This window comes from Drosophila santomea, chromosome 2R, assembly GCF_016746245.2.
Source record: "Drosophila santomea strain STO CAGO 1482 chromosome 2R, Prin_Dsan_1.1, whole genome shotgun sequence".
NCBI classification, from domain to species: domain Eukaryota; kingdom Metazoa; phylum Arthropoda; class Insecta; order Diptera; family Drosophilidae; genus Drosophila; species Drosophila santomea.
In genome coordinates this window covers 14,084,731-14,109,102 of record NC_053017.2, presented here as the reverse complement: position 1 = coordinate 14,109,102, position 24,372 = coordinate 14,084,731, and the positions used below count along the sequence as shown (strand labels likewise).

The 24,372-nt window shown below is 43.3% G+C and overlaps 5 protein-coding genes across 8 annotated transcripts in view; 2 read left to right on the top strand and 3 right to left on the bottom strand.

Annotated features, from left to right (window-relative positions):
• LOC120446956 overlaps nucleotides 1-24,372 on the top strand; it is a 46,018-nt gene that overhangs the window by 15,688 nt on the left and 5,958 nt on the right. For 2 of the 3 annotated variants that reach the window (XM_039628211.2, XM_039628212.1), the window contains 4 exons: nucleotides 6,854-6,883; nucleotides 19,786-20,794; nucleotides 23,318-23,750; nucleotides 24,053-24,268. In XM_039628211.2, the coding sequence (XP_039484145.1) occupies nucleotides 20,469-20,794; nucleotides 23,318-23,750; nucleotides 24,053-24,268 (975 nt within the window). In that variant the 5' untranslated portion in view covers nucleotides 6,854-6,883; nucleotides 19,786-20,468. The remainder of the gene's footprint in view (nucleotides 1-6,853; nucleotides 6,884-19,785; nucleotides 20,795-23,317; nucleotides 23,751-24,052; nucleotides 24,269-24,372) is intronic. The other variant, XM_039628210.2, reaches the window with a different exon arrangement.
• On the bottom strand, nucleotides 2,068-4,781 carry LOC120446958 (sodium-dependent nutrient amino acid transporter 1). 2 transcript variants are annotated; one of them, XM_039628214.2, is made up of 7 exons: nucleotides 4,022-4,716; nucleotides 3,464-3,838; nucleotides 3,116-3,305; nucleotides 2,777-3,059; nucleotides 2,526-2,702; nucleotides 2,336-2,439; nucleotides 2,068-2,284 (listed from the first exon to the last, which is right to left on the bottom strand). In XM_039628214.2, exons 1-7 carry the CDS (start codon nucleotides 4,528-4,530, stop codon nucleotides 2,207-2,209), a joined length of 1,716 nt encoding a protein of 571 aa, XP_039484148.1. In that variant the 5' UTR covers nucleotides 4,531-4,716; the 3' UTR covers nucleotides 2,068-2,206. The 2 variants fall into 2 exon arrangements, 1 of the variants encoding a protein (XP_039484148.1); XR_005615899.2 differs by lacking the exons at nucleotides 2,068-2,284; nucleotides 2,336-2,439 and having other exon boundaries at nucleotides 2,562-2,702; nucleotides 2,777-3,019; nucleotides 4,022-4,781.
• Nucleotides 11,297-13,381, top strand: LOC120446962 (probable salivary secreted peptide). Its single transcript, XM_039628217.1, has 2 exons — nucleotides 11,297-13,030; nucleotides 13,086-13,381. Exons 1-2 carry the CDS (start codon nucleotides 12,842-12,844, stop codon nucleotides 13,254-13,256), a joined length of 360 nt encoding a protein of 119 aa, XP_039484151.1. The 5' UTR covers nucleotides 11,297-12,841; the 3' UTR covers nucleotides 13,257-13,381.
• On the bottom strand, nucleotides 16,932-18,116 carry LOC120446960 (elongation of very long chain fatty acids protein F). The gene is made up of 3 exons (XM_039628215.1): nucleotides 17,982-18,116; nucleotides 17,733-17,917; nucleotides 16,932-17,670 (listed from the first exon to the last, which is right to left on the bottom strand). The coding sequence occupies exons 1-3, from the start codon at nucleotides 18,010-18,012 to the stop codon at nucleotides 17,095-17,097; spliced, it is 792 nt and encodes a 263-aa protein (XP_039484149.1). The 5' UTR covers nucleotides 18,013-18,116; the 3' UTR covers nucleotides 16,932-17,094.
• On the bottom strand, nucleotides 18,125-19,611 carry LOC120446961 (elongation of very long chain fatty acids protein F). Its single transcript, XM_039628216.1, has 4 exons — nucleotides 19,537-19,611; nucleotides 19,149-19,464; nucleotides 18,893-19,077; nucleotides 18,125-18,822 (listed from the first exon to the last, which is right to left on the bottom strand). Exons 2-4 carry the CDS (start codon nucleotides 19,189-19,191, stop codon nucleotides 18,262-18,264), a joined length of 789 nt encoding a protein of 262 aa, XP_039484150.1. The 5' UTR covers nucleotides 19,192-19,464; nucleotides 19,537-19,611; the 3' UTR covers nucleotides 18,125-18,261.

Genomic DNA, 24,372 nt, shown 5'->3' with positions numbered 1-24,372 from the left:
TTTCCGCCTTCATTCAACTCTCGGTTCATATTTATAATCCTGCTGCTCTCAGCTCCTGTGCAGGATGCAGACATCCTGACAGCAGACCAGCTGGCAGCTGCTTCCGAAACTCAAGTCTGCTCCGGATTCGGAGCATGAAAGTAGCTGAAAGGTACGACTCCATCTGCGGTGCATGATGATCATTATCCCAAAGATGCTGCTCCTGCTGATGAGCACTTTGCACTGGGCCACCGCCACTCAAAGGTACTTTTGCATGTGCGGCTCGAGTCAGTCAAGCAGGAAAGAACTCTTGTCAGCTTTGGTGCGTTCTTCACTCAGTGTTGTGCAGAACTTCTTATGCCTAGATCCTGAAATTCTTGAACCTAGTCTCTAGTTTTTGGTATATGTATAGGTTTGCCTTATAATAGGTAGATTGGCCAAATCTGCTTTTGAATATACAGTCTGCTGACTAAGTACTTCTTCTATGCACTTTCCGAGGTTTCTTTTCTTATTTTATGCATATGTACACAAGTTCTCGATTTGCTTTTGGCTATTTTTATCTAGATAGACATTTAGACGGCCCTGTTGCATGTTGCGCGCTGTTGTGCCAAAAGCGTAGTCTACTTTTCGGCCAACTGCGCTGACAGGGGCCAAGTCGGCTCTTCTGGCCATTACTAATAATGGGCGTGTGCTCGTGTGTGTGTGTGTGTGTGTGTGTGTGTGTGTGAGTGGGTCTCTTCCGCTTTCTTTGGCCCGCTTCGTCGGCGGCGGCGTTGAAAGTATGTCAAGATTTACGCGCATCGTTAAAGCAATGAACAACGACAACAGTAACAACGATGGTAGTCCTAAAAAGGAGGCACGAAAGAAATGAAGGAAAGTTGTTTGCCGCGTGGCACAGACGTGTGGAAAGTGTGTGTGTGTGTGTGTGTGTGTGGGTGGCGTTGTGGGTGGTTGTGCCACACGCAAGCACGCTTCTAACTGGAATCTCCCTGCTCTTCAGCGCTAACGACACGTCAGTCAAAGTCAACACACACTTCAATTTCATCTGCTGCTGCGGGGGATGAGCCAAAAATTTAACACTGTCACTTTTTTTGCCGACAACCAAAAACGGGCACAGAGTACAAAAAAAATGTTGTAGTAAATAAATGCGCCGTCATATGTGTGGAGCATTGCAGCGGACAGCCAAAAGTGAGGAGCTTGTATCCACTTCCTGAAATCCAAGCACCCCCAACCCCCTCCCCCCGGCAAAACCATGTTTTTGCCCTCTTGCATATTTACTTTTCAACTTTGTCACATGCCACAGACATTCTGATTTGCGACCTCGCATCTCGCTCCGCCCGCCAAATGAATGCGAATGTGTCGAACAGCAGCTAACCAAATGTTTTATTTACAGTGCCCTGCTGTGCTCTAGTCCACATTTTTTCATCTTTTTTCATCCTTTTCCAAGTCATCCCGCTTGTCTGCGCTGCAGCACTTTGTATCCTTTCAAAAGGATATTGCAAATTGTGGGCAATTTTATGGAAATCGCTGCGCGAGTCTTATTGTAAGCTATGGTGTCTGCAAGAAAAAGTTCAGCAAAAGAAGCTATTTATTCCATTTGATTGGGGATTGGCTATTTATGGGCCATATTAATAATAATATTCTAATACAATTCTTATTTAGAGTTAAATAATGCATATTTGCAAAGCAACTTGTTTTAAAACAAGTGCATCAATGCAATTCATATTTTATTTAGTATTTTTAATATTCTAATTCTAATTCAGAGATTGGAAATAATTTTTTTTTAATTTTTCGAAGAGATACTTTTCATGTGCAAGAGTATTATAAGAGTCGTCGTAGGGAAAAGCAGCATCGCTGCTTGTATTCATTTAGTATTTGCGCATTTCCGCATTGCTGACATGACTGACATGCCAAGCGGACTAACACAAACACAAACACACAACTAAGAAACAGTGCAGCTGCCACGCCCAGTTGGAGCCCTGCCCTGGGGTAATTAAAAGTGCTTGCAGCACAGCTCCTCCTCGACTTCCTCCTTTGGCCAGCTGAACTCCTTCGGGCAGTTAAATTGTTCCGCCAGAATAAACCCGCTTTTGTTTTTCGACTCCACGAGCCTCATATATTTCACTTTACTCTACCCATTTTCATCTAGACCATATCAAATAATAATGCCCCCGACTACTGGACCCATTACGTATACGCAATGTTCCGACTGTTCCGAGCTAATTTTCTATATGGTGGCATCCACATCCAGCTGCACGTTGGCCGGTCCCCAAGTGTCCGACGGCTTGCAAGCGGCACGTACTCTCTGAAAGACGGAAAATGGGTGGAAAGCCCGAGGAAAGTGGGAAAAACTTACCTGCCAGAAGCTCTGGCCGTTCTGGCCACGCTTTTTATAGATGGCATAGATGGCCCAGCCGGGTAGTTGAATCAGCCCCAAGGTGGCCAAAAAACAGCCAAAAACTGTTAGTTGGGGGGCGAGAGAAGAAAACAACGGCCGTATATAAACCCCTTCAATAAAATGGAAGTACAGGAAATTGTGGACCTACCGTGAGCCAAGGTGGGATAGCCCACGCCTTTGTACTCCAGAGCGGACATGTCGAGGAGCATGTAGATGAGCACGGCGGTCATCAAGCCAGGAGTAATGAAACGCCAGCAGAGGCGCCAGTACCAACCGGTTTCAATGCCCATCATAAACTTGATGTCCTCGCAAAAGCGATTAAGTCCTAAAAACAGTAAGGAAAGAAAAAGAAAAGGAATTTTAACAATGGCTTAACCCAAGATGGATATATAAGCCTACCGTAAATCCAAGCAACAGCCACCAATTCGCCAATGGCCAGGATCAAGGCGGTAAAGGACACACCATAGAAGTCCACCAGATTCAGGATAAACTGACCGCCCGGCGTCATGTAAACGATGCTCACAGCAAAGCCCAAAACCGCCAGTCCGCTGGCCAGTTTCCAAATGGGAGCGGCCCGTAAGCCGAATTGATCCCGGATGACGCGAAGGATGCAGGATCCCATGCCCACGGTGCTGCCGATGCCTAGGACGAATAGCATGAGGAAGAAAAGGACCGCGAACATCTTTAGGTAGTTGTGCTTTAGGGCGCCCATGGCGCTGGCTCCTCTCGATACCTTACCTGTGGCACATACTCGAACTTGGCAATCGCCTCCGGATACGAGATGAATGCTAATCCGGCGCCGCCCTTCACCACACTGCCAATATCCGTGTTGCCAGTCTCGCGCGCCAGATTACCCAGTATTCCAAAGGTGATGCAGCCAGCAATTATGGAGGAGCAGGAGTCCATGGTGGTGATTATCACAATGTCACTGCGGGTTGGAGGGGTGGTAATCGGATTGCTCGTAAAAATCTCTTGGCTTAGCTTTAGATTTTGTAATCAAACTGCTAAGGGAATATGCATTCCAGGCATTCATTCTGTATCCCAGCTTATCTTCTGTTATCTTAAGTTATTAATAAATATACTCACTTGTAAACATTGCGATTGAAGTTGTTGTAGCTGGCATAGGTGATCAGAGTGCCAAAGCAGATGGCCAGGGAAAAGAAGACCTGCGTCACTGCCGCATACCAAACCAGTGGGTTCAGCAGCTCCCGCCACTGCGGCTTGAAGAAGTATATGATGCCATCGATGGCTCCTGGCAGGGTGACGGCTCTCAGGAGCAGGATGAGCAGCACCACATACGGAAATACGCCGAGGAAGTAGGCCGCCCTGCCACTGCTCTTAATGCCACGAATGAGGACGCCACCGATGACCAGCCAAGCCACCGCCAAACAGGCCACCAGTTGCCAGTTGGGCAGTCCCAGTCCGTTGTCTATATTAGGCAGCTCATGGAGGATTTCGCGTCTGTAAAGGAATGGAAAATATTTTAAAATATTTAAAATGCACTTAATATAACTTAAGCTAGCTTTGAGTTAACTAATGATTTTACCAAGCAAATATGCAGCAAATAAGCAGGAGCTTGTCTTAATTAATCTAATAAAATGCTGTCAACAAGTACTTGAATGAATTAAAAGTGGAGGTACTTGCTCAAAGTACAGCTGTGCTGGTGACATTTTTCCACTGCTATTTTGAGCATTGCCATCGTGGCAATCGGTGCCCCAGCTCTCCCAGCAGCTACTCCATGGCAGCTGGGAGCCAAAGGAGGCCAGCAGGAAACGCAGAGTCAAGGCCATGATGCTGGAGTAGTATGTGATGGAGGCGGCTGTGGCCAGAACCTGACCCACCGCCACGCCCTTGAGCAGGGGTGCCACATCGAAGGCCTTGACCACGCCGCGACCCGTAAACTGGCCAAGGGAAATCTCCAGATAGTAGACAGGCCGTCCAATTACCAGCAGGGCAATCAGGTACGGAATCACAAAGGTGCCGCCGCCATTCTGGAAGGCAATGTAGGGAAAGCGCCAGATATTCCCCAATCCCACGGATAATGAAATGCAGGAGAAGAGAAACTCGAGTCCGTTTCCCCATTGCTCCGCCGGTTTTTCCACTGGTTTTACCGCGGGTTTTTCCGACTTTGTGGAAATCTGTAGCTGCGCCATGCCGAGAACTGTGCACTTGGAGATACCGCGTTTAACTAACCGCAATCGAGATACCTGACAACTTGGATGCCCGGATTCAGTGTCAGAGCCACAAATTCTATGCGGTTGATTATCTAGTTTGGGACAGTCTGGGGCTGTAATCTCGTCGGCGAAACAAACACTCGCAAACGGAACGCATCGTGAAATGAGTCTTAATTGGCACTAATAAAAGGTGCTAAGTGGCATGCAGATGCCAGAGTCGGAATTGGAATCAAATTCAGAAACAGAGGCAATTTGTATACAGATCCATTAGAGAGATGTTCTTTACTCTTCAAACTGGACGTTGAGCAAGTTTGTAAGGGGGTAAGGCGTTGTCAACATGCTATAATATAATTCAGACGACGTAAATTGAGCCAAGTTGTGAAATTTGCAATACGGCAGCTGGCTGAGTTTATCTGGAAAGGCTGCAGAGATCTTTGATTATATTTAATTAAATAAAAGTCCGGATTTATGGCAGTTCACAAACAATATTAAACTCTTCCGCCCTTCCTTTCAAAAGTAATTTCTTGAGTAAAATATTATACTTGGTGCAGCCATCAAAAAGGAGCTATGAAATTTCTTCAAAAACATTTTCCACCGAGTTGGCAACTATTTGAAGTTCTATTTTACCAGTGGTATCTCTTCAGCACTCGTCTGTCTGACAGCTTTGGAAAGTTTTTAATAATTTTCAAGAGTTTTCTAATTAACATCCCTGCCAGCCAGCAACTGAACTTGGCAAAAAAGAAGAAGCCACCGAGCCAAGAAACTAAAGCGCACTACTTTGGCTGGCAAGGAAATGAAAGGGATGGGATGTGGGATGTGGCAGATAGTTGGCTAAATGCCACTGAGCCGCTTGAGTGTGCCATTACGGTGACAATTTTAAATGGGTTTTTAACAACTTTCGCAGATTTATGACAATTAAAAGCCTTTGATAATGCCGATTGCCTCTGGCTTTCGCTTCACTGCGTGGGCATTGCAATTTGCAATCCCCTCGTAATTGACTATAATGCACACGAATGCCTTTCAAGCACAACTTGTTTGCATTCAATGGCGGAAAGTATTAAACTACTTGGATATACATTATTAACTACTTCAATAAAATACAACTATTTAAAACATTTTCTTAGCCTCTAGCTAACACATGAAGTGGCGTATTAAAGGTAATAAAATGGGAGTTTTGTGGTTCAACTATTATAAGTGAGCAGCTTACGCGTGAATTTGGTCAGCAATTAAATTGCATACAATAAAATTAAATGCATTAAAAATATATTTTTTCGCATTAAAGTGCTTCGTTATTTAGTTGATTGTTATTCGAGTCGTCGCAGTTGTTTTTATGGTTTTCATACCGCAATTTATCGCACATAAATTGCCATTAGTTGGGTGGCAAGCGAATGGGATGTGTAATTTCTGGGTTGTTCTCCTGGTGTTGGGTTAATTAAAGTGCAGTGCATTAGCTTGTTGGGTGGAAAAGCGGGAAAAGCGGAAAAACGGGCTGAAGGCAGTGTGCTAACTAACTTTAATTGCGGCTGTAAAATGTTGTTACTTGCGCACGCAGATTTTCAACGAGCAGCAACAATGGCAGCGAAATGAGGCAAATAAAATTGGGAGGAAAAACTTTTTCCGATGGCACAAGCCAAAACACATGTGTGGATATAGGGATGTAAGCATGTGTGTGTGCGAGTGTGTGCAAGGATCGATAGAAGGAGGGAAACTCGAAGCTCGTTTGCAGGCCCATTAACAAGAAAAAAAAAATGAAATGAGCGCTGCAATTAGTTTTCCCTTTCTTGTCTGAATGGAAACCCCGGCCATTCGGTTTCCGTTGGCGTTCTCTTGTTTCGGCTCTGCTCCTAACAAGTTTTCTTTTTAAATTGATTTCAACGGACTTTGTAACAAGTTCCGCTTCCGCCTCACCTGCCTATCTATTGGTAATTCAAACCACACACACACATATGTGTTGTGTCCCGTTTATGTTCGCAATTTTCCAACCAATCAACTTTTTGCTAAGCTTGTCAAATGTCACGTTTTTTGCTTGCTTACCCATTTGAACTCGACTATTTTCAGTTACAACTCGATTTGAGTTCATATTTAATTTTAAATGAATTGTTAATCAACTTGAATTGAATTAAAATGCTCGCAAAAAAAAAAGAAAATTCTACCTTCAATCCCCTTAATTGGGCTGCCAATCGTAGGAATTGGAGCCCTGCGGTGATTGGACTGTAAATAAATTAGCCTCATTTATTATTGAATTGAAAATGCGTTAATATTAATTATAAATTACGTTTCATTCATTACATTTTCGTTGCAGGTGCGTTGCCCAAGCGGAAACTAACTTTCGGTGAGTGGAGAAACTACACACATAAGTTTTCCAGCGATGTGTTATGCTGGCTTATGAATCGAGTACGTGTTTCAGGGAAACTAACTGGCTTTTCTACAGTGTGTACGCAACCTCGTTTTATCAGCCCCATTACAGTGAGAAAAAAGGACATTTTTATATATTAATCCTACCTTTAAATTTACGTAGAAGTGTATGTAGCTTTTATTCATTTTTATTGGGTTCCTGATCTACATATATATCACAACTATGGCATAACATATATTTTACTAAAAAATAAAATATTAAAAGGCATTTTAGGAAATATTCTTTAAAAAATCCTTTCAACATTTGTTCTAAATTTTTTGTAATATATAATAACAACCAAATATAGGAAACGAAACCATTTGAATCGTGATACATTGTATTCAAACTCCTTTTTAGTTAGGGTTCCTGCTGCCGAGCACCTCTTTTGCTGAGTGCCTAACTTGAATTTAAAGGGTTTTCGGGGCAGCAATCAGTGCTTGAGCTGCTTGTGCGGCTCCCCTTGTTATTTGTTTCGCTTAGCGCGTGCCTCAATTATGAGCAAGGTAACATCCACTTGAATGCATCGCGCTGTGGCAGCGGCAGTGGCTGTGGTGGTGCCACCAACGAAGCAGCAACAGTAACGGCATTGGCAACTTAGTTAGTTGCCCCGGCCAAATGTCAAGGGATAGGAGGTGGAAACTCTGCGCAGCACACGGATATCCAGGGATCGGTTGGGTGACCGGGTGAGCGGGTGAGCAGATGGCAGAGCAGGTGGTGGAAACTCCGGCCAAGTGTTTAACCCAGTTCGCAGTTCGCAGTTTGGCGCACAGCGCCTGCTGATCCAGGTTTTGTGGCCGCCTTTGTTGCCATTGTTGTCGATTGCCACTGCTTTCGCCTTGCTTCGGTTCGTTGCAACTCAGTTTAGTTTTGTTTCGTTGTTTGCCGCTTGTTTGCTGCTCTTGCACTTGCGGCACGTAATTGTTGCAGTGCTTGTTATTTTGCCATGGCTGCTGCAAAAGTTATTAAAATGAAAAAGCCAAAAGCGAATCGATTATGCCGGATGCAGCAGCACGGCAACCTTTCACAATTGCTCTAACTTTGCGCCACGCAAAAACTTTTATTTCGGCACAAAAAAAAAGGTAAAATCCAAAACGGAAAAAAAGAAAAATACCAATAGAAAAGAACGAGATGAAAAGGGAAGTAGAGGAGAAACTTTAAATTGACATCGAATGGCAAAACCAAAAGCTGCTGCGGCAATACCTAACAAAAGTGAAAAGTTGTCGAAAGTTTGCTTTACCGAAAATGATAAGCCGCCCTTTACCCACACTCCATTTTCCTTTAGACGGAGTCACGCACGTTTTTCGATTAAGCGCAGAGCTGCTTGCCAAAGACAAAAGTCCAAAGAAAATGGACCATGGGGCGTATGAGTAACGAGTGCTAGGAACAACACCGACCACGGGGCGTATGAGTAACAACTTCCATTCCATCACTTTTTTTTTATTTTTTTTGTTTTTTGGTATGCACGGCCAGCAATGTCTATGGCTTTGTGGGTAATGCGAGTTTAACAACTGAATTGTTGACTGACATTTAAATTTGCCAACACAATTTGCATTTCTTTCTCTCTTTCAACTCACCGCCTCTCTTTAGCCTGTCACTTTGGTCCTTTGCTCCTTTGCTCCTTTGGCTTTGTGTATGTGTGTGGAATTTATGCAAATAATAAGCATTTCCTTTCTGGTGTCTCCATTACTTGCTTGCCACGTCTAATTTCCACCAACTTTTCTTTTTTTTTTTTCGGTGCTCTGGTGCTCCATGTTCGTGTTTGAGTTGGCAAACAAATTTCAATTGCAAGTTTGGTGGGGAACATTTCTTTACGTTTTCTTTGACTTTGATGTAATTTAATGTGGCATTTGGCTTGCACTTTGGCTTTGGTATTTGGCCACATGTACCACTAGTATCACAGCACATAGCGAGAGCGCAATTAAATATGAAAAGTAATTTTCATTGTTAGCCAAGGAAAAACTGGCACAGCTCCGGGGGCACTGGAAATGCATTCGTTTTCGACTTATCTGCATTTCGCTGTTGACAGCCAAAGAAAATGGCATGGTAAAAGCACAAGCAAATGCAATTTGCATGCCAAAAAAAATAATTTTATAGCAATCTCGCAATCTGCTCTTGCTCTTTGGGGTTCAAAATGAAAATGGTGCAGTCAAGAAAAATGTCTTTGGCAGCTAGTGAAACGTACTTAAATTCAACTTGACAGCCGCCCAACTTTGCCCGCCCTCAACAAGTGTCGCTTTTTAGCCAAGCTCTCTTGGCCTGGCTAACACAGCGTAATTTTGCAGCGTAATTGGCAGTGAAAATCTCTTTTGGCTTGCCCACCCGGCGTATGCGCAATCTCATTGTCAATCGCTTGGATTGCGGCTGCCTGGCAGCACATAGTGGCATTGCCTTATTAACAATTATTTGCCAGCATTATTCTGGCATTTGGCCAGTATGCGGAGGAGGAATGCCTGTTGTGGCGCTGACAGCCGACAACTGACACTTGAGGCGTCCGTTTTGCCATTTACCATATTTACCCTATAAACTTTATTTATTCGCCGCCCTCGCTGCCAAACAGAGCCAATTTGCTGGCGCTGTCAGTTAAGCCACTCAACTTTGATATTGTCAAAATGTAGCACGTTCAAAGTGTTAACCAGTTGAGAGGGGAGTTGGAGCCAACACCCCAACATCCCCATCCCCTGCAGCCTCATCATCCGAATGGGTTATGGGATGCGCCTTTGTTGGCCAGATTTTGTCGGCTTTAGTTAAGAGCGCAGTGCCACACAAAGTGGCTTTTTATCAAATGTCCTTAGTGCCCTTGCACACACACACACACACACACACACACCACGCACACTTGTTTGGCTTTAGTGGCATCTACGTGCGGAAGGGGCGTGGCCAGTGCTGGTGATGGTGCTGCTGGTGGCACTTAGCCATCGGAGGGCCTAAAATAACAATGATTAAATGTAATTTCAGGAAGACCACCCTACTTTTTGGCCCCATCCCTCGGGCAGTCAGCTCTCAAGCCTAATTACAATTGGGTTTGTTTTATTCCTAAAGCTTTTGTGCGGCCACCGGGCGTTGGAGGACACAGTTTTAGGTGGCGAATGCCTGGGAGTTGGCCAATTTGGGAGGCTACTGTGTGCCATCCTAGAGCGTGAAAAGTGCCGCGAGAAGTTGGCCAACATGTTCGGCAACAGCTCGCAAAATGAAGTTGTTGTGGGAGTTTGTCCACTCGGCGCGTAGTTCGCCATGTTTGCCCTCTGTCTCAACTTGTCACGAACAAGAGCGGCGCCAGGACCTCCTCCTGCAAACAAGGATGCATTGAGAAAAATTGCACAGTAATCGATTTTTCTATTTACTATTAAGAGTGCCCTGATGTTGTGGATATACTAATTGTTTATCTTTTAACTGAAACTTTGGGCAATAGCTGTAATGAGAAAACTGTTATTTGTTACTAATGCTATTTATCATTTGTATGTTATACAAAAACCTTTAAGCAAATTATCTAAATTTAATAATCTAAACCTTAAAATGCTGTTTACTGCTGCTTAACTCATTTATAATTGGATTTGAAGATCATCTGCTGAACATTTCTTAAAAGTCATGCTGCCTCCGACATAAACATTATCGCATATATCATGAATAAATTGTGATTAAGTTATTTATTTCTGTGTGCCGCTTCGTTCGTGTTGCATTTTGAACAGCAAGAGCAGCGACGCCACTTGATTCAATGCACAAACAAGGTTCGTCCTGCTGCTCCGGCTCCTGTTTCTGCCCCTGATCCTGCACCCCCCTCGCTCACCCCTCTCATGTCCGTCAAGCGTAATTACACGGCATGTCTGTTCCATTCATCAACATCCACATCCCCCACCACCACACCCCGTGGGTCCACCCACTCCTGTTTGATGTGCGTGTTTTATTTCGAGTGCCATTTGTTTTAATTAAAATTATTTAAAGCGTTTTCAGCTTGAAGTGCGCCGGCATGGTGGCAAAATTTAAGTTTTTTGCCCTTGCCACAATTTCGTTAGCAACGAACACACTGTATCACTGTACACCGAACCGAACTCTGTTGGCCGTTTGAGAAATGGCTGCTTTGAGAGTAATACGAGATAGGGTTATCCAATTTATCCAATTAGTTCGTGACCCATGGGAAACATGCAATAATTGCCACGCCACAAAATGAATTTCACTGGCTGTATTGGGGTTACATCGTTATAAAGAAGAACATTCAAGTTCTTTTTAATGAAGGTGAACGAACTACTACTTTTCTAATGAAAAGGTTGTAGATTTGAATGTAAAATATCAACTAACAGAAACTGCAATTATAGTAAATATATTTAAAGTTAATGTAACATATTCTGCCATCAATGAATTGCATATAAGTAAAGTTATAACAAATATTACCAGGTAGCTACAGTGCTATATGTGCGTATGCAAAACATATTGTGTACTTTTTATCCGATTTCATGCTCAAATAGAAGACAGCATAATATTTATTGCTTTTCGTGTGTTTGTGAATGTTTTTGCATGTGAGGCCCTGCAGCTGAATTTTATTGTCCACCTAAATTTTGCTTTGCTGATTTGTTTGCCAACGAACGAATCGCTTTTTGTTTGTTTGCTTGTTTGCTTGCTTCTCTTTTTGCGGTAAACACATGCAGACCTACATCTTTTAGCCCACACCCACACACACACACCCATTCATACAAACTCACAAACACACACTTATACAATCTATGCACCAACACAGAGGCAGCATGAAACGCAGCTATAAGAGACACTTAACAACGGTTTCTCGGCCATTTTGTTTGTGTTACTGCCATTTTTTGTGCGTCTGTCTATGTGTATGTGTGTTGTGTGTGTGTGAGCAAATGAGAAAAACCAACGTGGCAACCATAAAACACAAATACCAGCGCACACATAGAGACATTCTCATGTTTGCACAATAAAATTTCAACAATATACGCGACCGGGGCGCCTCTGTACTTGAGTAAATTGGATCTGTGCAGTGGCTCGTGTGCGCCGGGTGGCGCGGGTGGGGGAAATGTTAAAATTAAATAAATATTTGCCTTAAAGAATGCCGCGGCGGCTTTCCAAACCGAAACAAGACACCCACACAGAGCGGTATTTAAAGCAGCCGACCGCAGAAACAGCAAGAGCAACAGAAAACCGGGTCGAAAACAAAAGTCTCGAGTCGCGGAAATCTTGGCAAAAGTATTTCCACTTGGCAAAATACGAGACTGCGGACGGTAAGTGGAAAGTGGAGCATTTTCTCAGACCCGAAGGGTTCCGAATCTAAAGTTTTACATTTTAAGGCTAATAAGCCATAAATTTATGCTCCTTATTTAATTACCAAGCTAATGTAATGACAAAAAACCATATTTTTGTGGTCATAATTAAAGCAAATATTGGTTGAGTTCCGAATAGCTTTGGCCTAATGACTGGGATTATATGGCTTATATTAGTGAAATGAATATTTAATGACTATTCGCCACTCCACGCAACATTTTTCAGTGAATTATTACTTATTTATTTGTGCTAAGCTACATAGTCATGTATAACTTTGTTGGTAAAATGTTTCTTAAAGTGTAACTGTTTCATTATTAAAGTGAGTAAGACCATATTTATTTGCAAAGAAGTCTGTTTATGTTGATTGCTATTTTGTTTTCCGACTGCCAGTCTGTCTGTATATTTTATACACCATTTTATTTTGTATACATAAAAGTAAATCAAAATGCTGAATAAAAGCAGCAATTTTTGTGTCACAATTAATCAACTTTATGTAGTTTATTGTTTGCCACAACTTTATTCAATATCCATTGTTTATTGTTTTTAGCAAACAGCTGGGTGGAAATAATGCAGCTGTTTGCAGCTATAAAAGCATCGTGCTAAGAAAAAGTTAAATCATTTTGAAAAATGAAAATTTCCGCAATATTACTACTAATCTCGCTAGCCGCCCTTTCTGAGGCAGCGGGGCGTGGCCGTAGTCACAGTATTACGTGGGGCGCCAGAAGCTACAGGGATATGCATTTGCGCAGGGAGATCATTACGGAGAAGTCCAAGTTCCTGCGCGTGGTCACCAGAGACTATGTGTTTGAACAAAAGGTGGGTTACTCACACTCGAAATGGGTTTTTCCCTTCATAAGCTTGCTTTTCATAGAAACTGGCACGCACCATCACACAAATCGTGATCACGGATCAGGTTCGGGATGGAAATGGAGGTCATGCCTATCTCACCGAGGGTGGACCACAGACCACGTATGCCAAGATCCACTTGAAGAGCCAGCGCAATCAGGGCTTCAGTTTCATCATCGACATCTACGGCATTTAATTATACATATGCCCCTTAATTTATGCCTCTCAGATACATATGCAAATGCAGATAGTTTGTTTATTTACATACTGAATATATATCCGCAAGCACACTCATTGCGTATTTATGTAAATGATCAAACAATTGACACACGACAAATGAACTGCAGCTAATTTACAGTTGGCGGGGGAAAAGTATAAAGTTACTGACTGATTGGTTTAAGTACCTTATAAATAGTTACCACCAGTTACTTTTATATGCCACATTATTGATCGTTAGAGCCAGATACTAAGTGCAAGTTGTTGTTATTATCTATTTAAAGGATAGCAAAAGTCATTACCGGTTTCTCGTTGTTAGCTGCAACTTTGAAGGTTATAGGCCAAGTAGGCGATGAGTTGTTTGAAGGGCAATTCCGACCACTCGTAATTACCCAGCCATTTCGACTAACGAGGCAAGTACAATTTTCGGTTGAGCAAATGGGGAAAGTATAACCAGCAAAAGCCTGTGAAGCCAGCCGCTTTTGCCATTTAGCAAATGTCAGGCACTTAGCCACCCAGCACCAGTACCAGCACCACCGCCTAAAAACCACCAGAAATCCCTAAAACCCACCTTTCACCACCCGAAAACCGAAAACCAAAAACCCAAAACCCAAAACCCATGACCCAAAACACCGCCCGTCTTCGATGCGATGCCATCAGGCAGTGTGAAAGTCAAACAAATCCAATCAATGTTACGCAGATACATATACTCTTATTTCTATGGTCCTACGTATGCCTGCATATATGCAAATTAGCTGGGGTTATAAAATGTAATGTATTGGCTGGGTTCCCTTGGCGCTGCGAAATCAACCATCGATATACACATATACATATGTATGGGGTGGTTACGTATGAGGGCATACCATCAATCGCAACGAATTAAAATTTTATTATGCCATATTCCCCAAACGAGTGGCGAGAAGGTCGGCGTTTGTATCGTTTATGGTTTTCGAATGTAAATGCTTTTTGTCTCCCAAGTCGCCAAATCGACTGGCAAATGTGGGGTTAACAGGTCCTGCACACTTGCCCCCAAAAGGTTGCAACGCGTTGCAGTTGTGGCATATTTGATTGACGCCACACTTTGCCTACGGGTAACCGTTTAGATGGTGAGAAGGCGAGAAGGCGAGAAGGATCTTACGCAGGTTACCTTCGGTAACCTCAAGCGCCAGTCAATGCCAGAAGCAAGGAGAAGTGGGCCAGGTGAGCTGCCATTCCTTGCCATTTCAGGCCAAAACCAAGAGCCATACATTATGCAGGTTGTTTGTTATCGTTCGATAAAGTGTAAATTATGGGAAAGCTGCCAGGCAGCCAGGTCAGTTCCCCTCGGTCTTGCCATACCTGGGATATATCCTGCAAATATATATAGTATATACTCTTAGTTACGTATGTGTGCTACCCTTTGCTATATAATTTCAGATAACTTTAATGTGTGTCTTTTGTGCGTAGTGTGCTCAGTGGTCTTGACGCTTGCATTGTTAATCGCACAAATGCCATTTGCATACTCGTACTCGCATTTGAGTAATTTATGCTGAGCTCCGGAATGCCATTTAATTGCCCAGCCAGCTGTTTCGATGTTTTTGGTGCTCGGTGCGCTCGGTCACAGGCCATAGACTTCTAGGGAAACTGAAAATGAGTGGAAACATCTCAAGGACTGTCAATCGCAACTGGAGGGTCTTATGTAGATTTCCGTTTGACTTTGGCCTGCCTTTTGCGCACACAAAGCCAAGTGTTGACCTCAGTTGCGCTGCTGTCATAGACATTTCCCCTACATTTCCTCGATGGCAACAATAGACGCCATGCCACGTCGCCTCATCTCGTTCATTTCACAGCCAATTTTGTGCATTTTTCCACACTTCCCTCATTTTTTTGCTTATGTGTGCGTGTGTGTGTGTGTGCAGCTGCATCCTTCGATTTTTTTTTTTCGCACTCACGTCCCTGCTGCCGTTTTTTGGCCTTTTGTCCTGCGTGGCTGGAAAGTGTGAAAGGAGCTGGCGAACGGATTTCTGGTCTCGTTTCGCCAGGGACTTTTGTTTTTCAATTGCCATTTGCCATATTTGCGGCAATTGTTTTCGTTTTCTCTAGCAGTAAATACTATTGCCGGCTAGCGAATGTTCTATGTTTCTGTGCATGGCATGCACTGAGAAAAAACTTTTCAATTTAACAGAAATAATTCAAATAAATGGGTGTGTTTATACAGAAGTTGAAAGTATGTTTGATCTAAAATTATATACTATTCAATAAGGAATAAAAAATACCTTTGCTCCAATATAAGGGAATTTGATACTGATTCTGAAGGTACTGCTTTCTGCAGATAGAAAAATGCATTATTATTTTAAGTGATTCTTTCGAAATGCAAAAATGTTCTCTCTCTGCACTCACAGTGAATTTCCGGCTTAGGTTTGACTAGTGCAACAGACTTTAGCTACGGTTATAGCGCCTCCGGTTTGTCCTATCAGCTGGCAAGGAGCAGCACAAATGGGATAGAATGGAAGCTTGTTATGTGCAGTCGCTTGTTGGACTCACACACACACACTCACACACACATACACCCACACACACTCACATACCACACACACTCAAGCCAACGCACTTGTTAGTTTCCTACCATTTCTTATGCTTATCAAGCGAAGCTTTTCCAACGTGCTAACAAACGAGCAAAAACAGCAGGAAAAGCTGGAAAAGCAAAGACTATAGTAAGGGGCAGCATTTGATTGCCCGGAGCTGTTTTTCCGGCGTGCACTTTTCACTACGTCGATGTTTAAGTGGCACGGCTTTGTCACAGTCACAGTCAAAGTCAAGACATTCTCAGTTTGATCAATTCTTTCAGCTCCACTGTCAGAATCTTACTTACTTAAAGGATCGACCATTTAGTACTGTATTATATCACTGGACTTTTGGTGCTTTCTCGTCAGCTGTCCTACAGACAATGCCATATGAGTAATTCGTTGTAATTTTACAATAATTATTCGATTACAACTACTCGTTCTCATTCATATGGATGGAGCTTAAAGCTGCGACTTGCAGAGCTCTTGATTGGAATTCTAGCATTACTTGTTTCGCAATTTCTCTTTCGTATATGTTATTGGTGTTCTCTTATTTTACAAAAAATTTTCCTTTCAATAGGAGCTTTTAAAATGGTTTTATAAGCCATTGACAATAAACAAACCTTGGGAAAATAACATAAATTACGAATGCGATTACCAGCACAATATAATTTGTTATTTTGCTCATGTAATTGTCTACACCGCTAGCGAATATTATGAATCTTTAGTACATGCGCTTTTAATATTATGAAACTTTAGTACACGCGTTTTTTTTCCTATATTTATTCAGTACTTTTCCCCTTAAAATGTGAGTTCAGTGTGAAGCGAATTCACACACCAAGTCAATTCGAAAGTCCAAATCAACACGCATGATATGACAATGCTGTTTGTTATTTAAACTGATAACAGATCAAAGGTTTCCTTCTCCATCTCAAGTATTTATTATTTATCTCGCGATCCAACTTGTAAAGATATTGTTTAGTTCTCTCTACAATTAAGATTTTCATAAGCCTCCATTATAGCGCTGATTATTTTAAGTTCAATAGCCCAAAGTTTCTATCTACAATGCTACGATTTCCCCATAAACATAGCCCCATATTGAAATGCAGAAATAGATTGGATCAATACCATTTTATTGTTTCGTTTAGCTTAGATATACATACATATGTAGCTGCGGTCCGAAGTCACATTTGAGAAAGTAGAAGTCAGAGCGAGTGCTGAGTTAAATACGTGGACTAATTAATGTGCATTTACGTATATTCAAATGGCTTAGGCCTACGATTGCTTTGCGTCGATCTGGGCCTTCGGAGGTATCAGGTAGTTGTGTATATAGAATTTACCAAACATATAAATGAAGGCAACGCCTTGTAGCATATTCACATAGAGAATGCCGCGGGGAACCCCACAATTCGGCGAAAGGAATCGCACATAGATGGCGTAGCTGAGCAGCAGGAAGAACTGACAGAGCTGTGTCAGTGTGATGTACTTCTTCCACCAGATATTGGCCCGCACTCCGGGATATTCCGAGGACAGATAGTAGTAGATATACATGACCGTGTGCACCAAGGAGTTTAGCAATCCAACGGCATTGAAGTGACCACCAGTTCCATAGTATCGCGTGAGGGCATAACTCCCGAAGGACATGAACACGTGGTGATAGATGTGCAGAAAGGTGATCTGCTTATAGCTCTTTCGCAGCACAAAGAACACGGTATCCATTAGGTCGAGCACCTTGTTCAGCAAATAGGCGGTATGCAACACGCGTTCAACTTGCTTGCGTTCATGGCCGGCGGGAAAGCTCTCCATGCAGTGCAGATTGCAAATGCGCTCGATAAAGAGATAGTAGAATACCTGTAACAAAAAAAGGAAAATTCGTATTAATTGCAGAAAGAATGTGTTGACTTAAAACTTACCAATCCGAAGTGTAGGCCATTGTAGAGCACCTGGAATAGATTGTACACCCTCAAGACCGTTTTCAAGTCGTATGGCTTCCGGTTCCGCATGAAGATCTTGCCCAATTTGAGGACAAACAGTAGATAAGCCATCAAAATCAGTGTGATAGGCCATGGTGAACCAGCCAGCGGAATCGGATTGGGATCTGATGAGTTTTCAAATAGAATTATATATACTTTGTAGCAAAACCAGCAGATGACCAAACTTACCCGCTGGAGGTAAGCGCAAGTATCGGAGCATTATTAAATGGGTTGATTGTTGTTTGAGGAACCGCTGGCGACTGTTTCAGCAGTCTGGAAACAATCCAGTTTGCTTTATCGAAATGAAGCCAAATCAAATGAGATAATGTATTATTCAGCTATTTGAACTGCGCTGTCTGTCCTACATTTCGGAATGAGAGACCCAGAATAAAACGCTCAATCCACTTAGTTACACTCAACCGAGACCGACTCAATTGCGTAAAGAAGAGTGCTACAATGTATTTGGTAATCACTGCTGTTTGCTCTTGGCTTTGACATAGGTTTGATAGTAAAAGTTCCCAAACATGACCATCATGGAAACGGAACCCCACAGCTGAACGTACTGCAGGACCTTGGGCACACCGCAACCAGGACTCAGCCACAATGTCAGCAGAGATTGTGTGAAGAGGATCACAAACTGTAGGAACTGCAGCTTGGTGATATACTCTTTGCACCACACGGTGCTCTTCACGTTCGGATACCAAGCCGATGCAAAATAGTAGGAGTACATCACCACGTGCACGAATGAGTTGAGGTAACCAATCAGGTTGTATTGTCCGCCGGGTCCGTAGAAATAGTAGGTGAGTGGCACACCCAGAACCATGAATACATGATGATACACATGGAGTACGGTGATTTGCTTGGCGCTCTTGCGCAGCACAAAGAATATGGTGTCGATCAGGTCAATCAGCTTGTTGATGAAGTAAACGTAGGTGAACATGCGATCGACACTTTTATCTGGATGATCCCAGGGCAGCATGTCCATGCAGCTGAAGTTGTAAAGTTTTTTTATGAAAAGATAGTAAGTGCCCTGCAATAACATAAATACATAAAATAGATTCTTTGTGGAAATGCAAGCGATGAAAAGGCCCATTGAATACCATTATAAAAATTCCGAGGTTCATTAAAACCTGACCAAAGTTATAAATCAACATGGCATTCCGTATATTGTAGGGCTTGCGGGTTCTCATGAAATCGGGGCCCACTTTGAAAATCAGCAGCAGGTAAGCCACAACTATCCCAATCGCTGGCAGAGGTGTGCCCAACATGGGCAGACGCACGGGATCTGTGGGGATTATTATAGAGTATATTATAGAGTATATATGTGGGTACTTCAGATGCAATCAACAGGCTGACCTGCCGGCAGCTTCCGCAAATAATCCAATAGTGTGGAGTTCATGGTGACTCCGTGGAATGCAACTGAGGAGCGCGTTTGCCATTCGCCACCTTATATACCAATGCACTTGCAGTGCAGTCGCAATGTATTCCGACCCAAAACACAATGACACCTGATTATGTATGCTCCTGCACACACACAACTATATGCTATATGCTCTAAGCTATTCCCGTAGTGCAATGCCCTGACCAAGAGTCGTCCAGATTTGAATTTCTAACGAAGTTGCCAATTCTCCCGCACGCATTGCACGCATCCACTTTGAGGTCAGGTGGTTAGCTTTCCGGGCATTTAGACATGCAAAAAAAATGTATATATTCAAAATTAATGTGATTTTCAAAGACTACTTACTAAAACTGTTTTCTATACATTGCAGTTCTCAGTTTCATCTTCGAAAGAAACAAAGCAAATGTATTAAAAACTGCAAATATGGCTAGGGTAGGAATTTTGAAAAGAATTTCTGGTTTATGGCCAGCATATACATCATCAAAAATATTATAGAAATAAAACTGTTGAAAACTTAATACATACGTTCAATATAACAATAATTTATAGCCTTGACTTGCCTAACCAATTCCTTTGTTTTGCCACTCTTTTCAGTAGTTTAAAGCCATTTGCCAGACAATAGACGATGGCTCCGGGCAACATCAGCAGCAGCAGCAGCAGCAGCAGCCAAATCGGACGAGGCCATTATGGCTTTAATCCCAGGAAAGGAGCAACAACAGCCACATCAGCAGCAGCAGCAGCAAATACAATTACAGAACAACAATAAGGTTAGGACCTGGTGCCACCAATGCTGATGATGTTGATGATGTTGATGATGATGATGATGTTAGGAAACTTCCGTTTTGCTTGCCCGGTCGGAAATGAGGCTCAATATGTCGCCCAGTCACAGGTTAGCCTTCCAGCGCTGTGAGCAGTGACCTCGAACGCATAGAGCCGAAGGAATCCCAGCCCCTCGATTGCCTGGAATTTAATTAAAGCGCAAAAAAACACGAAACGAAACTCCTGCGATAAGGGTCGAAACAAAAGAGCAGTTTCCCCTGCCCCCCAAGGAGGTGGAGGAGGTGGAGGCGGCGTGGGTGTGTCGGTGGGTTGGCCCATAAATCTAACCGCCCACCAGCAATCCAGCTATCCGACCATCCGGCAGCAACCCATGTTGCACGTTGCTGCAATCGAGCTGGCCCACGTCCACTGGCCAATTAGCTGCTGCAACAGCCGAGAGCGGCTATCGTTTGGGCTCCATTGAACGCGTTCTCCAGCCGAGCGCAGCTGCCTCTCTGATGACTGCCGCCAAAAGACGTGCGAGCAGCAGCAACAGCAGCAGCGGCAGCAGCAGCGGCAGCAGTAATGGCAACGAGCAGCACTCCCAGCAGCAACATCTGCAGCTGCAGCAGCAGCAACAGCAGCAGACGCAGCCAAACGAGTACCAACAGTTGCTGCAGCATCCCCACCTTCACTACCAGCAACACTACAGCGGCAACAGCAACAGCAACAGCAACAGTAGCGGCAGCAACAGTGGCAGCAACACGCAGCAATACCACCAGAGACAGCAGCAACATCAGGCGACACTGCGCGATTGCTCCGTCAAATTGCCGCTGGATATCCTGTGAGTACGGCCAACAAATCATTTGGGGCTGGGAGATTTCCCTTTTGCACGTAGCCAGCCGATAAGAAGGCCAAAAGTTGGAGCCGTAAAAAGGTCAAGCCCAATCTTCCCAAGCGACCCAACTGGGACCCAGTGGGAATTTGGTGCGGAGATAGCCGCACGTCTGGATGGTTTAATAAAATTTACATTTTAACAACGCGATTGAAAATTGCATTAACTTTAACGGCCCAACATTTGCTCGATTCGAATTTACCGCGCTGCTGCACAGCAAAGCAAACCAGTCCCCACTTTAGTTCAAAATGAATCTGGGAATTATAAATATTTACCCGTGGAGCGGGGGAGTGGGGGTCAGGAGACAGAAGGATATCAGGCGGAGGACTAGAGACAGGGACAAATGAAGCGTTTCAAATGCTTAGCACTGCGAAATGGAAGTTATACCAGTTTTGTCAGGCTTAGAGTGCCTGAGCCCGTCTTTAAAGCTTTGCGTTCGCCGGGGATTTGGGCTTAAAGGAAGGCTGCCAGCCAACCCAGAAAGTGTGTGTGTGTGACAGCGACAGGACGAAAAGGAGCAGTAGCAGTAGTAGTCAGAGGGGGAGGGGCACTCCTTGCTGGGTGGCGTTGCGTTTATGCAGATCGCAGTCAAGTGGCGGGCCGCCTTGTGGAGCGCGAAACGAGGCCAGTCGCAGCCGGGCTGGTACACTGGGAGAAATAAGTGGGAAGAAGTGGATATGGGATCTACTTCAAATGCCTGCATTGTGCAAAACGCATATAGCGAAGATCTCTGGTAAAGTTACTTATTAATCTGTAGAAACATTATTTATTATTTATATTTCTAACCATTATTTACTATTTATATTTCTAACCAATATCTATTATTTATATTTCTAAACATTATTTATTATTTATTTTTCTAAGCATTATTTATTATTTATATTTCTAACCAATATCTATTATTTATATTTGTAAAAATTATTTATTATTTCTATTTCTAAACCTTATTTATTATTTATATTTCTTAACCTCATTTATTATTTCTATTTCCAAACCTTATTTATTATTTATATTTCTAAATCTAATTTATTATTTATATTTCTAAACCTTATTTATTATTTATATTTCTAACCATTATTTACTATTTATATTTCTGACCATTATCTATTATTTATATTTCTAAACATTATTTATTATTTATATTTCTAAGCATTATTTATATTTCTAAACATTATTTATTATATACATTTCTAAACATTATTTATTATTTCTATTTCTAAACATTATTTATTATTTATATTTCTAAGCCTCATTTATTATTTCTATTTATATTTTTTAAACATTCTTTATTATATACATTTCTAAACATTATTTATTATTTCTATTTCTAAATACTATTTATTATTTATATTTCTAAACCTCATTTATAATTAATATTTCTAAACCCTATTTATTATTTCTATTTCTAAACCTCATTTATTATTTATATTTCTAAAAAGTACTTTGCTATTCTCTGAGTGTTGTTACTGCAGCTGCGGGCTTAAAACGGGTTAAGAAAATGTAAAAAAAAACAACAGCTGGGAATATAAAAAGAACTTAAAGCGTGTCGACAACTGGCAGAAAAAGAAAGTGGTTAGGGGCATTGAGGGAATCGGGGATCCAGGGCGAAAATGTAGAAATAGGGAGGGCGGGGATGTTGAAATAGGAAGGGGGGGGGGGGGATGTAGAGTGGCAGGAAGTCGGTCGGTGGGTCGGTCTTGCTCTGAGGTTGCTCCGTGCGCCACAAACGGCGCCGTCGAGTGAAGTGCCTCGACTCCTTGCGGGCCTGCAGCCCAGTGTGTCGTTACTTTTAACGAGGTGTCGCATGCGAAGTGGATGAGGCACTGCCAGCCTTTAGCGGGCAGCAGGGGTAGCTCCATAGGCAAAGCCACCAGTTGCCACACTTTTCCAGCCACGCCTCATGCCCCATGCCCTGCTCCCCAACACTAACACCATCACTTTGCTATGCCTTTTCCCCCGCACACTCCGTATATGAAATTGCACTTAGCCGCAGACTGGCAGCAGCTCCTTCTGTCACCTGACCACCTGCTCACCCGTACACCGTACACCGTGCACCATACACCATACACCGTGCAGCTGCGGCATGCTGCAAATGAAGTCATCCATTAGGCCACGTTACGTATACGCCTAGTGCGCTGCAATGTGGTGCTCATAATAATGCTGCCAGTGTTTCCCGTGTTTGTTGCGGTCTAAGCGGAAACGTTTATAATGGAATTCGCTTAAGCGCCGCCGGACGTGAGCGTTCAGGTGGCGGCTGCAAATGGAGTACTGCGTCCAGAGTGTCGTCTTGCTAATTTATCTAAAGGCAGCCGGAAAACGGGAGTTAGCAGCAGTGCACTGCAGTGGGTTGAGCAGAAAGTGCTGCGAAACCGTCAGCCCTAATTAGTCAGCACGCTCAGGAAGGGGCTATCTAATTAGCTGTAACCAAAACCAAATCCTAATCGATGTCTTCTCTATCCTTCCCTTTAATAGATGGCTACCGAAATCGGCAATGCGGCCGGCGGGTCCTGATACCTCGCCCACGGACTGCATCCTGGTGGTGGGCGTGTCCCGTCCCAAATTGGCCGTCGTCTTCCTTACGGTCATGTTGATCTCACTGTTCCTCACCTTCCACGTCCTGTACGACAGTGCCGTGTACAACATCCAAGCGGCACAGGCTGTCCACGAAAGGCATCGACTATCCATGGCCGCCTCCGCATCATCACTGGCATCCTCCTCCTCCTCCTCATCCTCGTCGTCGTCCAGTTCCAACGGCAACTCATTCTCCTCCGCCGGCGGTGGTGGCGCATCCAATCATCTGCCGGTGTTCGTGAAGCCCGTGCCCAGCTCCAATCAGCTCAGCCATCCGATGGTCTTTCCCTCCAGCCGTGTGCACTTTCCCAAAACCAGTCGACGTTTGCCACAGGTAAGTGCTGAGTACATTTGATAAATTCTTAAATAGTTTGCCTACAATATAGCCAGGAATTGTTAATTAATGTACCCACTTTTATTGAGACGGAAAATAGAGTAATGAGGCCACAGTAACATGTTTTAAACTAGCACAAACCAGATCCACATACATACTAAGTTGACTTACATGCCTTTCATGGTAACTATGTAGTTACCCTGTATGTATGTGGCTAGTATGTGGTGGCAGTCAGTTTGGTACCCCGACTAATTGCTGCAATTTGCATGTTCGTGTTCTTTGGGCCTGACTTCCGCACCCAGGCACTCATCATCGGTGTGCGAAAGTGTGGAACACGGGCGCTGCTGGAGATGCTCTACCTGCATCCGCGTATCCAGAAGGCCGGCGGCGAGGTGCACTTCTTCGACCGGGACGAGAATTACCTGAAGGGTCTGGAGTGGTATCGCAAGAAGATGCCGCACTCATTCCGTGGCCAGATCACCATCGAGAAGAGTCCCAGCTACTTTGTGTCGCCAGAGGTGAGTAGTGTTTCTAGTTCAATTTTTCCATTTTCATTTCGTTACGCTTTGATCTCTAATTGGCAATTAGGATTGCCTTTCTCTCGGCCAGGCCATAATTATTA